The sequence below is a fragment of the Hydra viridissima genome, unplaced genomic scaffold (genome assembly GCF_058129835.1).
Source record: "Hydra viridissima isolate aposymbiotic clone 2 unplaced genomic scaffold, HvirCarnegie_v1 scaffold_2, whole genome shotgun sequence".
In the NCBI taxonomy this organism is placed as follows: domain Eukaryota; kingdom Metazoa; phylum Cnidaria; class Hydrozoa; order Anthoathecata; family Hydridae; genus Hydra; species Hydra viridissima.
In genome coordinates, this window is record NW_028324301.1 from 23,587,501 (window position 1) to 23,601,972 (window position 14,472).

At 28.3% G+C, this 14,472-nt stretch overlaps 1 protein-coding gene and 1 pseudogene across 16 annotated transcripts in view; both read right to left on the reverse strand.

The window, feature by feature from the left end:
• The window catches only part of LOC145187656 (bifunctional 3'-5' exonuclease/ATP-dependent helicase WRN-like), a 17,484-nt gene extending 13,121 nt beyond the window's left edge, over positions 1–4,363 (reverse strand). For 8 of the 15 annotated variants that reach the window (XR_016449635.1, XR_016449637.1, XR_016449639.1 and 5 more), the window contains exons 1-10: positions 4,268–4,363; positions 3,686–4,119; positions 3,222–3,430; positions 2,428–2,514; positions 1,942–1,990; positions 1,791–1,869; positions 1,567–1,634; positions 1,385–1,493; positions 486–1,119; positions 68–249 (exon numbers count right to left, since the gene is read on the reverse strand). Coding sequence is in view for 5 of the 15 variants with exons in the window: in XM_090077851.1 (XP_089933977.1) it covers positions 68–249; positions 486–1,119; positions 1,385–1,493; positions 1,567–1,634; positions 1,791–1,869; positions 1,942–1,990; positions 2,428–2,514; positions 3,222–3,430; positions 3,686–4,007 (1,739 nt within the window). In the remaining 10 variants the exon portion in view is untranslated. The remainder of the gene's footprint in view (positions 1–67; positions 250–485; positions 1,120–1,384; positions 1,494–1,566; positions 1,635–1,790; positions 1,870–1,941; positions 1,991–2,427; positions 2,515–3,221; positions 3,431–3,685; positions 4,120–4,267) is intronic. The other 7 variants (XR_016449636.1, XR_016449642.1, XR_016449644.1 and 4 more) reach the window with 3 other exon arrangements.
• A 660-nt stretch (positions 4,364–5,023) lies between these two features.
• The window catches only part of LOC149892536 (uncharacterized), a 37,928-nt pseudogene continuing 28,479 nt past the window's right edge, over positions 5,024–14,472 (reverse strand). The window contains exons 16-25 of the transcript XR_016449687.1: positions 11,664–11,964; positions 10,390–10,658; positions 9,619–9,658; positions 8,200–8,239; positions 7,960–8,063; positions 6,778–7,856; positions 6,221–6,531; positions 5,603–5,745; positions 5,369–5,504; positions 5,024–5,206 (exon numbers count right to left, since the gene is read on the reverse strand). The product of XR_016449687.1 is annotated as an uncharacterized LOC149892536 (transcript). The remainder of the gene's footprint in view (positions 5,207–5,368; positions 5,505–5,602; positions 5,746–6,220; positions 6,532–6,777; positions 7,857–7,959; positions 8,064–8,199; positions 8,240–9,618; positions 9,659–10,389; positions 10,659–11,663; positions 11,965–14,472) is intronic.

Here is a 14,472-nt window from a genome sequence, read left to right on the forward strand (position 1 = left end):
TGTTAAGAAACAACGCTCTTATTACAGCATAACAATGATTTTCTGTAAAAATTGACTAAAAATGCACCTATTAATTGCAAAATCAGCACGGTTATAGTATACATAACAAAAGCTAGGCTGCCCATCTCTTCCTGCCCTTCCGATCTCTTGATAATATGATTCTATATCCCTTGGAGCACCATAATGTATCACCCTTCTAATATCAGGTTTGTCAATACCCATGCCAAATGCAACTGTTGCTACAATGCACTAAAAAAAGCACGGTTTTTAAGAAAATTAGTTGTTTTTTTGCAACCAATATTAAAAACACAAACAATTGTTTTTATATTCACTTATAAATTATACGAGATATAAATTATACAAGATATAAGTTATACAAGATATAAATTATACAAGATATAAATTATACAAGATATAAATTATACAAAATCTAAAAAAGTTTTACTCTTAAAAAATTAAAGAATAAAAAAAAAAAAACAACTTGCATCTAATTCATCTCTTATAAATTTGTAATGTGTTTTTTTTCTTTGAGCAAGTGTTAATCCAGCATGGTAAGGTTCGCAAGTAACTCCATATCCCACCAATGTATTAGATACTTCCTCAACTTTTTTTTTGGTCGGACAGTAAATTATTGTAGTACCGCTGAATTTATATTTCCTCAACCCTTTGAAATTCTCTTCTACCATTAGATCAGTTAAATCATGGTGCAAACCCACCTTATTTCTAACCTCTAAGTACAAGTTTTTTCGGTCAAAACCAGTGCACCTGATGATAGCCTTTCTCATTAATAAGTTATTACAGATATCATTACGTACTATAGGTGTTGCTGTGGCAGTCAGTGCAATTATCGGTACTGCTGGTATCTCCTTTCTTATCAAATGTAACTTTCTATAAGACAACCTAAAATCATGTCCCCATTGTGAGACACAATGTGCTTCATCCACAGCCACTAATGTGAGACCAATTTTTTCATTAAGCTCTTTTAAAAATGAGTTAGAATTGGTTATATATTCTGGTGTGACATAAACCAAGCGATAATAACCATCAAAGACTTTACTTAAAATGTCTGATGAATAAGCTTGTGCACTTCCCAGATAACAAGCATTTATATTAGCAACACTGAAATTTAAAAATACAAAAAAATACTAAAGTTGAATAATGTCTAAAAGATAATAACCAAAGTATGATTCAAAAATTTGATAATAAATTTGATCTCACAAACACTAAACAAAATCAAAATATGAGCAAATATTCAACACTCAAGAATTTGATTTTTAAGTAAAACTCTAGATATTGAAAAAAAAATCAATTTAAAAGAATCAATTTCATTTATGAGATAATTTTATTTAAAAAAAAAAAAGAAAAGAAAAGAAAAGGTCTTTACTTTAAAGCTTGAACTTGGTCTTCCATTAGAGATATTAATGGAGAAACAACAATTGCTACTCCGTGTGTGAAAACAGGTGGATATTGGTAACACAAACTTTTACCAGAGCCTGCACAAAAAATGGTTTTAAACAATTTTAAATTTAAAAAATATTAAAAACTGATAGATAAAAATGTATATACCTGTTGCCATAACTACACAATTATCTTGCTTATCATAGATAATTGAACGAATAACTTTCCATTGCATTCTTAAAAAAGAGAAAATAATTTTTTTAAATAAAAATATTTAAATTTGAATAACAATAAACCTCAACATGGCATTCTGTATACAACAAAGATACTGCTCAAAAAAAAGATAGCATAAGATAATACAATTAGCAACTCTGTGATTACTTTGTACTTACGGCCTAAACATTGAAAACCCAAAATATTCCTTTAAAGTATTAATATGCTCCCTATTTGGTGGTTCACAATCATCCAATGCTAAAAGAATTAAAGTAAACACAATACAGTTTACTAAGTTTAAAAAAAAAAAAAAAAAAGTTTACTACGCACTTTCTTTAACATCTTCTTTGGTTGTGTTTTTCAAAGATTCCAATTCAATCTGTTAAAGAAGCATAAAGTTAATGGGTAAAATATTTTTTCTCACCAATTGCATGCAATTTTACATTGATTCTGAAAATAGAAAAAAGATAAACATTTTTTTAAAGGTACTTTATAAATTTGAATTGTTAGGTTTTTTAATACAAATTTATCACAATTTCAAGATTGATATAATCAGCATTACAAATTGATATTGGGTGAAGTGTTTTTATCATTTATATTTCATTAAGAGCGGTAACTGTAAATACAATGTTGTAGTGTTTTTACTAGAAATATTTATTTTAATATTCATGTTAATTAGAGTCCTTCTACTGTAACAAGTTATTGGAGTGTTTTTATGATATTTATTAGAGTATTGTTAGTACATAGTAACAAACAACTAAAGTTTTAAAACTATAAGTTTTTATTTGGTAAAAGCTATATTGCAAAGATTCTCACAGAAGCAAGAGTATTTTCAAGATCGCCTCCATTATCAAACTCATCAAACTCATCAAACCCATCCAAGTCATTAAACATATCCATATCCTAATAATAATAGAAGCAATGAAATTAAAAAGAATAGTAGCAGCAAAAGCATCAGCAAGAATAATAGTACTAATAATAATAATAATAATAATAGTAATAATAATAATAATAACAATAATAATAATAATAATAGTAATAATAATAATAATAATAATAATAATAATAATAATAATAATAATAATAATAATAATAATAATAATAATAATAATAATAATAATAATAATAATAATAATAATAATAATAATAATAATAATAATATTAATAAAAATAATATAATACACCAAATAATAATAATACATGTTTTTTATATAACAAGGTGAACTTTTTTTTTTCAATATTTACATATCTACTTTTTTTTCAATATTTACATATCCACTTTTTACTTTTACTAAAATATGAATATGATATTGTGTTTTAAACAGAACTTGATGTTAGGTAAAAAAACCGCCTCTTTAAAGATAAAAAGAAAGTTTTCACTTTGTGTTTTAGACTTGGATTAAGAAGAAAAAGTAAAAAAAAATAGATTAAATGTTAAATCTTAAAACCTTCAGCTAAAAGAAAGATTGGAAAAAGTTTTTCAAAAATTTTTTTATATATCTTTAAATTTACTTTAAGATTTAAAATAATTGAAAATGGTTTTTGAAGTGCAAGAAAATTACTTTGAACATTTAAGAAAAGAAATATAAAAATACAAATAATGTAAATACCTTTTCCTTTAAGGTGTTAGATTTTGCTTCGTTTGTTTCTACTTTTATTGGAACGCTGCTAGATTCAATTGATTTATATTTTTCTAGTTGATTGATTTCAGAAGAAATGATACTTGTTGTTTGAGCTATAGAACTTGGAAGGTCTGACAGTAATAAATTTACTTCTTCTGATGAAGGAGGAGATAAGTTCACTTCTGACAAATGAGATTCTGAAAATTTGTAATTAATTTTGTTTTATGGAAAAAAAACAACAAAGAAAGCAACAATAACAAAAAAAACAAGCCTAAAGTTTGAAAATGAATGTAAAATGTTTTAAGAGCACATCTCATTACGTTGAAACTAAAAGATAATAAAATTTTAATATTCAAACCTAAAGATCTTCACTTGCGTAAAAAAAATTTTAAAAAACATTTAATGAAATCAAATAATACAATTGTTAAAAATTACAAACAAAAAAAACCTACTACAACCTTCATCATCAGTGATCATGCTTTCAGAAATATCTGTGCTATCATCATCTTCATTTTTAACAAACTGCTTTTTAGTTGGTGAGCCAGCCTCCTCCTCGCTGCTACAGCTCCTATTTGTATTGTTAAGCACTGTATCTATTGTTGTGCAAAAGTTATTTATACATAAGTTTGTCTTTTTAGTTAATTTTAAAATATGTGTAAAATTTTTCTTTTGTATTTCAGCTGGTGATTTTTTTAACTGATTTACAAGAGTATTTGCCCATTTTAGGTTAACTAAAAGTTCTCTAAGCTCGCTGGAAAGATCTGACTGACTCATTTTATATAAACTTTTAAAAGTTGAACATTTAGGACATTAACTCATTGTTATCAGTATGCAACAGATTCCCTGATAAAAGCTAATGAAACAACATGGCGTTGAAAGACATTTTCTAAAGAAAAAAATTTTAACAAAATATTTTTCAAAGCTGTAAACAATTTGTGAAATAACAAACATGAAATTTCTAAGATTTTACCATAAATATTTTTTTATTAGTTATCATTAAAAAACTTGTAACTGATAAGGGACAAAATACATACCAATTTAGAAATCATTGACCACAATCAAAAATTGTTACTCTTTCACAACCTTTGTAAGAAATTTTAATTATAATCTGAAAGGTGAATAAAATAAGTTGACTTTTTAAAATAAACTTATAAGAAAAATGAGACCATTTTTAATGAAAAAATTTCTTATGAATTACTACGAGAAAAGAATGTTTAAACTTCTATAGAAAAATTGTAAATCACTGGGTATGATGGAGATAATTGGCAAAATAAAGTAATAAATAAAGTTAGAGAGAAAACATGACCATTTTAAATTCAAATTAAATTTACCATATTAAAAAAATATATACACCAAGCATAATTTAAAGCCTTTATTTTTCCAACTTTTTTTTTTCTTTACTTAACACTAATATATAATCATTTATATATAATATGCATACTTGTTCATCTTTTTACGCATGTTGTATATAAAACAGATGCATTTATATTATAATGTACATGAATATGATAAACACAAGCACAACCTAATGTAATTATAAATACTTAAAACAGAACTAAATTTGTATATTAAAATATCACTTTTAAGATATAACTACATCAGTTTATTAGTAGAAAAATATATTCAATAATAAAAAAATTATAAAAAAATAACAACTAAAATATATATATTTTAAAAACAGTAAAAATTTTTTAACACATATGAAATTTATATAGCATATCAAGTTTTGAAAAAAAATTGATAATGTAATTGAAATTTACATTATATATATATATTAAAATTTAAGAGAATATCTGATAATATAATCAAAATTTATATTACATACATAAAAAACTCTGCATTAAAAAATGATTTATAAAAGATCTCTTTTAATTTGTAAAAAAAAACTTTAAGTTAATTTATTGAAAATTCGAATATGTAGAAAATGTTTCCAAATAATGCTTCATCAGCTTGTAATTATACTCATACTGAAGCTAAAAAAGAAATAAAAAACAATCATCTCCTCCTGAGCGCTATCATGAAAAGTTAAAAATACAGTAATATAAAAAAGCTTATCACACTTTACAAGAGTAACATTAAAAAAAGCTACTGGACTTAAAAGCTACTAATTACCAGAATGATAACAAAAAGCTTACCACATTTTGCACAAATTGAGTTTGTGATAACTGAGCTCTACGCACCACTTGAAATACATCAACCAGCTCTTCAAGTTTTAACTGCTCTAATGCATTGAAACATGAAATGAAGGTACCACAGCAGCTTACACCATTTCTGAGCAGATAATTAAAAACATTAAAAAAAAGTTAACAGATTACTGCTTAAGAAAGGTGTATCATCAAATAGATATCTAATAGATAAAGGAACATTACTTGCATACAACAGCAATAATACCATTTCCAAGAGACTGTTGGGATTTCATTATTTCACTGATCAAGTGTAAAATAAAGTCATATTTTGGTAAACAGTGATCAAACCAAAAGCTAAACTCTAACATACACATATTGGATTCAGTCTGAAATGTGAAAAAATGCTATTCTTTAGTCTTAATCTAACTAATTTAATTTAGTCTTAATCTAACTAATTTAATTTAACTAACTTTATTGTGTAATTCAAAGAAATAGTCCACTTAAGTATTAAGTATAAAAGCTTGAATGTAAAACTTTTTGAATGAATGTAAATAAAAATATTTTCAAATCAATAAAATTTTTAGTAAAGAAACAACACCTTTTCCAGAATATTTGTAAAACAAGAAAATAAAATCTATGCAAACAATCAAACATTCAAGTGCTTTTAAATCAGAACAAAAAAACTCAGAATTTACTTAATTGTTTTAAATGTGTTATTAATACAATTAAATGTCGACTAATAACTTATAAATATTAACAAAGAACATACAATTGTTAATAAATAAAATCTATAGTTATCAGTATATAAAATTTCTAATATTTCATAAAAAGAAACACCAATATTTAAAACCACAGCAATACCTTAGTTGAAACAATTAAGTTTCTTTTTATTGAATAGTCTAACTTTTCTTCTGATAACAGTTTTATATTGACATCATCCAAATCCAAATCACCATCAGATGGAAAGAACTTAAAATACGAAACCTCTTTTTGTTCATTGTGGGAGGTAAGATAGACAATAGTTGAAACATTGAGTTTGTTTAAAACAACCCAGAAATCATTGGCAGTGTTCTTAAGAGGACATTGGGCTGCAATGAAAGCTTGCTTTCTTTTATAACCGTCAACAAACACAGCATTGAGATAGGGTTCCCTTGAAACCAAAGCACAATCTCCTGTTAAATAGATATTTCATTTTTATTGATGCTTTAGATTAGTCTAATTAAATGGGCAAATTTCATAATGACTTAATTGCTTTTGGAAGAAATATTTCCAACCTATGCAAGTACTTACTTTTTCCTACTTGTTTTTTAAATATTCCTTAAATTTGAAGTAAATCGTTTTTAGAAACATTTCACAACAAAAAGTTCATACCAAAAACAAAATTAGAGCACTAAATTAAAAAAAAAAATAACACTTACGAGGTAACATCTCTGGATGTCTGTTTTTTTTTTTAAGTTTTCAGCTTGCAATGCAATCTTAAAACAACTACTTTCTTCAGCTGGTGCAATTTTCCTAAGTAAGTTCAGTTCTTCCTCTATAAGAGTTGTTCCAGAGGAGACCTGCTGCGTCAGGAGTTTATTTAGAGTTTTTGGAAAACTAGAAACTGAAACACTTGTTTGACCACATGTCACTGCTTCATAAATGGCATCATAAACAAATATGTACTGTTCTTTAGATTGGATCATTTGCATTCTATTTTGGCGAATAGCTTCAAAGTAGTTAAAAATATCAACTTTTTGTTCTGCTTTTATCAACTCCAAGATTTCATTGATTAGAAGAAAAGTACCAGTACGACCTACTCCAGCACTGCAGTGAACAACAACTAAAGACTCAGTAGAATAAGGCACTAAACACCGAAACCGATGGGAAAAATTTAGTAGCATTGTTGAGTACTCAGGACAACCATGATCAGGCCAAGATGTAAACTGCAAATGAAGTAGATGATGATATATTTCTCCGAAGTTTAAAGAAATATAACGGATGATATAATCTGCAAAACATTCTGTTTTTGTAACACGCACATTCAAACCACCATACACTTCAGAACCTTTTTCTGGCCAATACATAGCAGATTTGTGCTTCCCATTTTCAATTAGATTTGTAAGCATCACAATAGCTTTAGGCTTTTTGTCAAAAATCATTCGCCAGAAATCAATTATTGTATCCTGAATAGGGGCCTGTGTAGCAATATAAGTACATTTTTTAGAGTAAGATTCTATGTAATTTGCATTAATATAAGTGTTTTGATCATTTGAAAAATCAGGAACTAACTTGACAAGCGTGTGATCATATGGGACGATGTTTAAGTACCTGTTCTTTTTTTGGTGTTTTACAGCTTCTTCATGTGGATATATTTTGCCCTTTGGAACACTTTGGAACAATCCAACAAGTTCTTTACTGTTATTTTTCTTGGCATTTAAGTAATAAGAAACAAAATCATTCACAAATAACGGCAGATATTTCTGAACAGATTGCATGTTGTCATAACAAATCAGCTCTGTTTTAAATGAAAATAAAAAAACAAAAACAAAAAACAAATCCAAGAAATTCAATAATTTAAATGAACACGCATTTGGGGTTTAATATATAATAAAAAATACCTTGTTTTATTAGAAAATCATTGTCACTGGCATTTTTGTGTAATACAGAAAATGATATTTTATTGTCTTGAACATTTTTGTTCAAAAATCTGATTTGCTTTCTTCTATAAACAAAAAACAGAAAAGCATATCTATAACAAACAAATTTTTCAAATCAAAACCAGCCGAAACAACCTCAACCTTCAAAAAAACACTTTTTAAATTAACTTATATTGTAACTTGAAACAGAAAAAAATTTACTTGAACAGAAATATGGCTAAAACAATAATAAAAACAGGTACTGCAGCCAATGCAATTTAATTCAGAGCACTTGCTTTCCCATTAAATGAAGACAAAGTAATGACAGAAGCTATAAAAAAAAAAAAAGAGTAATTAAAAGAAAAAAATGTTTTGCTTTATATACTAATTGCTTTACATTTGCATTATTTTACACTTGTGGCAACAGTTGGTAATTAGTAGATTAAATGCTTTGTCTGATTTTCCACTGAACATTTGTAACATCAAATAAACCATCTTTAATTTTGTCTTCAAAATAAAAGTTTTACTCTCAGGTTCAAAAGTAGTATAACAATTATTCTTCAACAAACATTTAAAATTTTGTTTTGTTTATATTTATTCTTTTGTTTTAAATTATTTAATTTTTTTTTTTTTTTTAATATTAAAGGGCAAAAAAGATAAGTTCAAAAATATTGTTTAATGAAAATTACTTACAGTTTTCATAAAAAAATTCCTTAAAAAAAAAATTCCTTAAAAGAGCATTATGTTGCTGATCTTGTTTTTTTAAATATGGTGTGCCAACTTACCCCAAGGGTACAAGCAACTTACCCAGGGATGGGGTAAGTTAGTAGAGTTTTTTTCTTTTTTGGAAACCTCTTTTGGGCTAGAAATTTTGTAAACATGTTTGGTATTTGAACATAGTTGGCAAATTCATATTCTTTTGAACTGCAATTTGATTTCATTATACATATACTAATTAAAATATAAGTGCATGTATTTTAAATACCACAGAAATTTAACACTATTGAAAGCAATCAAATTACATTTTTTTTCCTAAAATGCTTACACTTTCAAAATTAAGATAACAACAGTAAATGAAGCATGGCAGCTTATGAACTTCATGCAACATCTCCTTTCAAAACACTTTACAGAACAATAAAACATTGGAAAAAAGAAAAAAGGAAAAAGCTTTGACAACTTTAACACTGATGACTAAATTAAAGATCACTCAAATGTGTAAATGGTTTAACATGATGATGACTCAAAATTGATTTCTGATAAATTTGTAGTTATTTATAAGATATGCACTTTCTTTGATAATCATGAGATATTTTCTGTACAATAAAAAAAATGGTTAACTATTTATAAGTTAAATCAGACCCTTAGGTTAAGCATTTTTACTATAAGTAAACAAATGGAACATTAATGATTTGGAAAACCTTATCTACTTCTTATTTGTAACCATCAGAAAAAATGAGAGTTGGTTTACCTTGAGGGTTGTTTTATACAAATGACAACTAATACTGAAAAAATACCAAGATTAATGATTGAAAATTTGTAGTGCAATGAGAAGAATTAGAACTTGTAAATAGCTAAGATTGGCAAGAACACAATATTATGTTAACACTTATTTATAACATTAAAGAAAAAGGAGAAACTTACCTTCAAACTCAGGCAACCATGGGCCAGTGTAGATATGACCCTAAAACATTGTTTTAATTTCTTAAAAGATGATAAGAAATAAAAAGAAAAAAGTTTACAACCTTTATGCTTTGTGTTTTTATAATTCTAAAATTTCCATTCTCTGATAAACAACTGGATGTAAACTGTTCTCAAATTCAAAGTTAACTTCAAGTAAATTAAAGAATAAATTACAAACTAAAACGCTTTTTTTAAAACTATTATGATTAGAAAGTGTAAAAATGTATATATATATATATATATTAGGGTGATGCAAAATTTTTAGGTTCAAAACTTTAGTTGTCCTCAAGCTTGCCCTTGTTCTATATGACAATAATGATTATTTTCCAAAATTTGAATCAAATCGGATGATATTTAGGGATTGCCATAATTTTGTCACATTTTGGAATGAGGTTAAAAAAGTAAAAAAAAAAATTATTTTTTTAATTATTTACTATCAATTGCTTATTATTATGTGGTGGATTGTGGATGTTTAATGTTAAACAAACAATAATATAGTACTGTACTACTATGTAATTACACTAGGCAGTAATAGATCAATCATTTTCATCATCCAACAGTCATCTTCATCAAGGTAGACCTTGATGCAACTGGAAATTCCTTACGGTGAAGATCAACCAATTGAAGAAGAAACTGCTTTTGGCTTTCATCTTTCGTAACGCTTTTGTTGAAGGATGCTATAAGTGCTATGCCTCGTTCCGCTCAATCGTTGACAACCTTCATTTGACAAACCTTGTGCTTCATTTCAAGATATGTTGAATCCATTTCCCACTCTGAAGATTCTTTGATTAAAAATGATTCAGGTTTTTCTTTGCCATTCTTCAAAATTAGATCGAAAAGTTCTGCGGTGCGTTGTGTAACGAAGGAAGACAATATACTGTGACAATTGAATGTGGCAGCATCAAGTCTTTTGAGAGATATCTGTTTTGGCTGTTGTTTCAGGTTGTTTGCCATGTCTCTCATGGTGTTGTTGTTGACACGGGAATCAAAGAAAGACAATCCTATTAGATGTTCAGAAAAATACCACAGATGGCAATGAAAAGCTTTTGCTGCATTAATTGCAATTGTACGATTTGGATATTCTTGAATTCATTGAAGAAGCTTGGCATTATTGAATGGTGCTCGTTCGGCTAACAGAGCTTCATTCCCAAACTGTCCGTATATAAATGCCACAAAAAGACTTATGTCTGTTATTCCTTTCTTATCCTTTGCAGAAATAACAAATTGATCCTGAAACTAATATATCTTCATACAATATATAGCTTTTGCCATCCAACGTGCATTGTGTGTTGCACCTGGTGCCCGAAACTTTACATTCAACTCCGATGTTGCAGTTGATCCTCCAAGAAAAATAAGGCACAGATTCAAGAGTTCTAAGTAATCATCCCTGGGTTGTTAACCTTTAATTGCTTCACTATAATACACTACCATTTCTTCACGGAGTTTGAGAAAAAAAATCAGTTATACAATTCTTCATTCCCTATAGTGAACACATCCTTGTTGATTGCTGGCCATTGCTTCTGGAAACGGTTAAAAATTCCAACTTCAGGTCCTGGAAAGTATGACTTCAAAGACATGGTGTCTGCAGGCTATCCATATAAGATTACGGTTAAGATTCTGCTCTATTATTGTGCAGGCACCAATGTTAAACCCAGTGTTGGATGAAGTAGTGTCAAAAACCAGTCACTGAACAAGTTCTTCCAATTTCCAATCTTTAAGAGCCTTCATGCAAGCATTGGCCTGTTGCTCACCTGGACCTCGATCAATCTTTGGAACGCCCAGCAATTTTTCCACCCCACCACCAGTCACAAGGATAGCAATTCTATCCACTTTTTTTTGATAGCAGATAAGAGCTTTCCATCCCAATGCAGAAGAAGTGGATCATCAAGAGAGAAATCAACCTTGTCAGCTGTAGTCAGCGCTTCACGAACAGATTGCCTTTCTCTGCGGATTGTGCTGTATGACAATGATAAATCTATTAGAGAGTGACCAAGAGCCTGAGCAACTGTTCCGACCATCAGAAATATTAACACGATCAAGAGATGATACAACATTATTTGTTAGAACTTTCATCTTTCTTTTCGTTGAACCACTTGTGTTCAGTGTGCTGGAAGCGGAAGGAGTCTGATATTCATCATCATCCGAGGAACTTGAGCTACTTTCACTCACAATGTCAACGGCTGATGAAGAAGAAATGAGTTCTGTTTTTTCCATCAGTTCCTCTTTACTGCTTTGACGCCTCAATTCCCTAGCTGTTAAATTCCGATCAATTCCTGCCATGCTACAACTTAATCGATCTTCTTGCTGCTGATGTAAAAATGCCTTATCTTCATCAGTTTTTCATAACTTCTGATGCTATTTTGGTTAATATATCAAAAAGTTCTTCGAGGTTAGCATGGAAAAGTCCTTTTTTCATTTGACAGCTGTCCAATTTTGATGTCGGTGTTTTTTCAGCAACAGATATTTGTCATAAAGTTTTTTTAACTTTCTTTTTGCATTGTCAATTCTTTGAGTTGGAATTCTTCCTCTCTCCCATATAACAAGAACTGCTTCAATTGTTGCCCAAATACTTTTTTTCACTTCTTGTTTCTCTTCTATATAATGGAAGAACAACCTCTGAAGGACATCCCCTCTTGAAGGAAGTCTGGCAGTCGACAGAGTTTGTGTAGGTTTACTAACAAGTCACACCGCAGCAGAAGATCTAGTGGTTGCCATATTAATTTCTATTTAAAATATATTGTTGTATATATATATATATATATATATATAGTCTAAAATAAAAAAATAAATTTGCAAAATTTGAGAGAATCACAAAATTTTACCAATGGTTAATTCATCTTATAGAACATGGCAACCCCTAAAATTGCTTCTTTTAGTCTAATTTTTGGTACACATGATCCTAGGTGATAAAGGAACACAGGCAACCTTGAGGAGAATGCTTTTTGTGAACTTTTTTTTTTCTATTACAATCTGAGTCACCCTAATATATATATATATATATATATATATATATATATATATATATATATATATATATATATATATATATATATATATATATATATATATATATATTTCAACTTAAAATCAAAAGAAATCATTCATCAAATCATCAAAAATCATTCAATTTTTTTATTTATACAGATTTTTTTTTAAAGGAAATTTTAATTTTGACAATTTTTAATAACAATTAATATAATAACTAACATAGCAATTAATTTGACATTAATTACAAGTTTCCTTATATTAATTTCTTATTTAAAATGTTACTCACATTTTAATGTAATTATCAGTTACTCACAGTTTCTTAATCACTTTATTTTTTGTTGCTAATTAGACTATACTTAGTTATTATATACTTCAAAGTATTGTCTTCAATATTATCTATAGAAGAATAAGCATTTAATAAGCTAGAATAACATGACAAAAAAATATGTTGAATGCAAATGAATGCCTTTTAGCTTTGCAACAACAAAGTTATTATATGCATTGCCTTTTTTATGGTTTTTAAATGTGAGAAGTTTCAGCAACTCTTATTCAACAGTTAAACCTCAATAAAGTATATTTTTTCAGATTTGTCACTTTTATGAACTTTTAAAAAGACTTTTTTTGGACAAAAATATTGAACTGTTTCATGTACTTAAACTTGTTAAAATGTGATGTTCAAAAAAAAAACCATTTCAAATTTTGTTTTAATTAGAGAACTGTTTATAGGACATGATTATTTACCATGTGATTAACATGATAAAAATAGCTGTATTTTAAGTGTTATTTTAAGTACATTTTTCTATGATGTGTTGCCTTCAAATTTTGACGATGAAAATAGCACATCATTTTACATATACACTTAACCACAAAATTAACACACCAGTTACACATTAAGATTTATCTTAGTTGTTTGTCATATAATTTGACAAACATATTAGGAATAGAACACATGAACACAATTATTTCAATGATAATAAAATTGATTTTGAGGACGGTAAAAAAAACAAACTAAAACCAAAAATATGGTTCATCTATCAAAATAAAATAAAATAATTATTATTGTTATGCACACTAATACAGCTTAAATTAAAACATTTTTGACTTATCAATAGCTAGTATTACCACCAATTGATGTTATTACAGCCTGAGAGTGCTGTGGCAATTTTCAATTAGAAATCTAATTGTTTCTTGAGGGATATCTTCCCACAGGGGGATACAACTTTGTTGCAGGTCATCTAGGGTATTAGGTAGTGGATGTTGGCTTATAACACTGATCACATTATGTCTCAAAGATGCCATATTGGGTATGTCGTCTAGCATTTTCTGGCATAAGAAGGAAGCCATCTCCAATGTACAATGCAAAAGGTACCACAAAAGGTTATAAAGTGTCTGCTATGTATTGTTAAGAAGTCAGACATCTACCATCAACAATAAAAAGCTCTGTGTGAGCTGTTAAAGATATTTTGCCCCCTACCACCAATGAGCCGCCTCCATATAAAGTGGCTTCTCAAATGTTACAAATGAAATATCTTTTATTTGGTCTTCTGTACACTCTTGGGTGGCGATCAGAGCTTACAAGGCAAGGCCTTGACTCAACTGTAAATAAGACCTGTCTCCAATCATGTATTTCCCAATTTATATCCCTCCTTGCAAAAGTCAGTCTGTTTCTTTGGTGGTCTACAGATAATCTGGGACCAGTAGCTGCTGCCCGAGGTCGTAAATTTAAAACATGAAGTCTTCTTCTTATGGTATCTTGACTAACACCAGTCCCATGAACCTCAGCAAGTTGTGTTTGGAGACTTTGTGCAGAAAATCGGTCCTCCACAG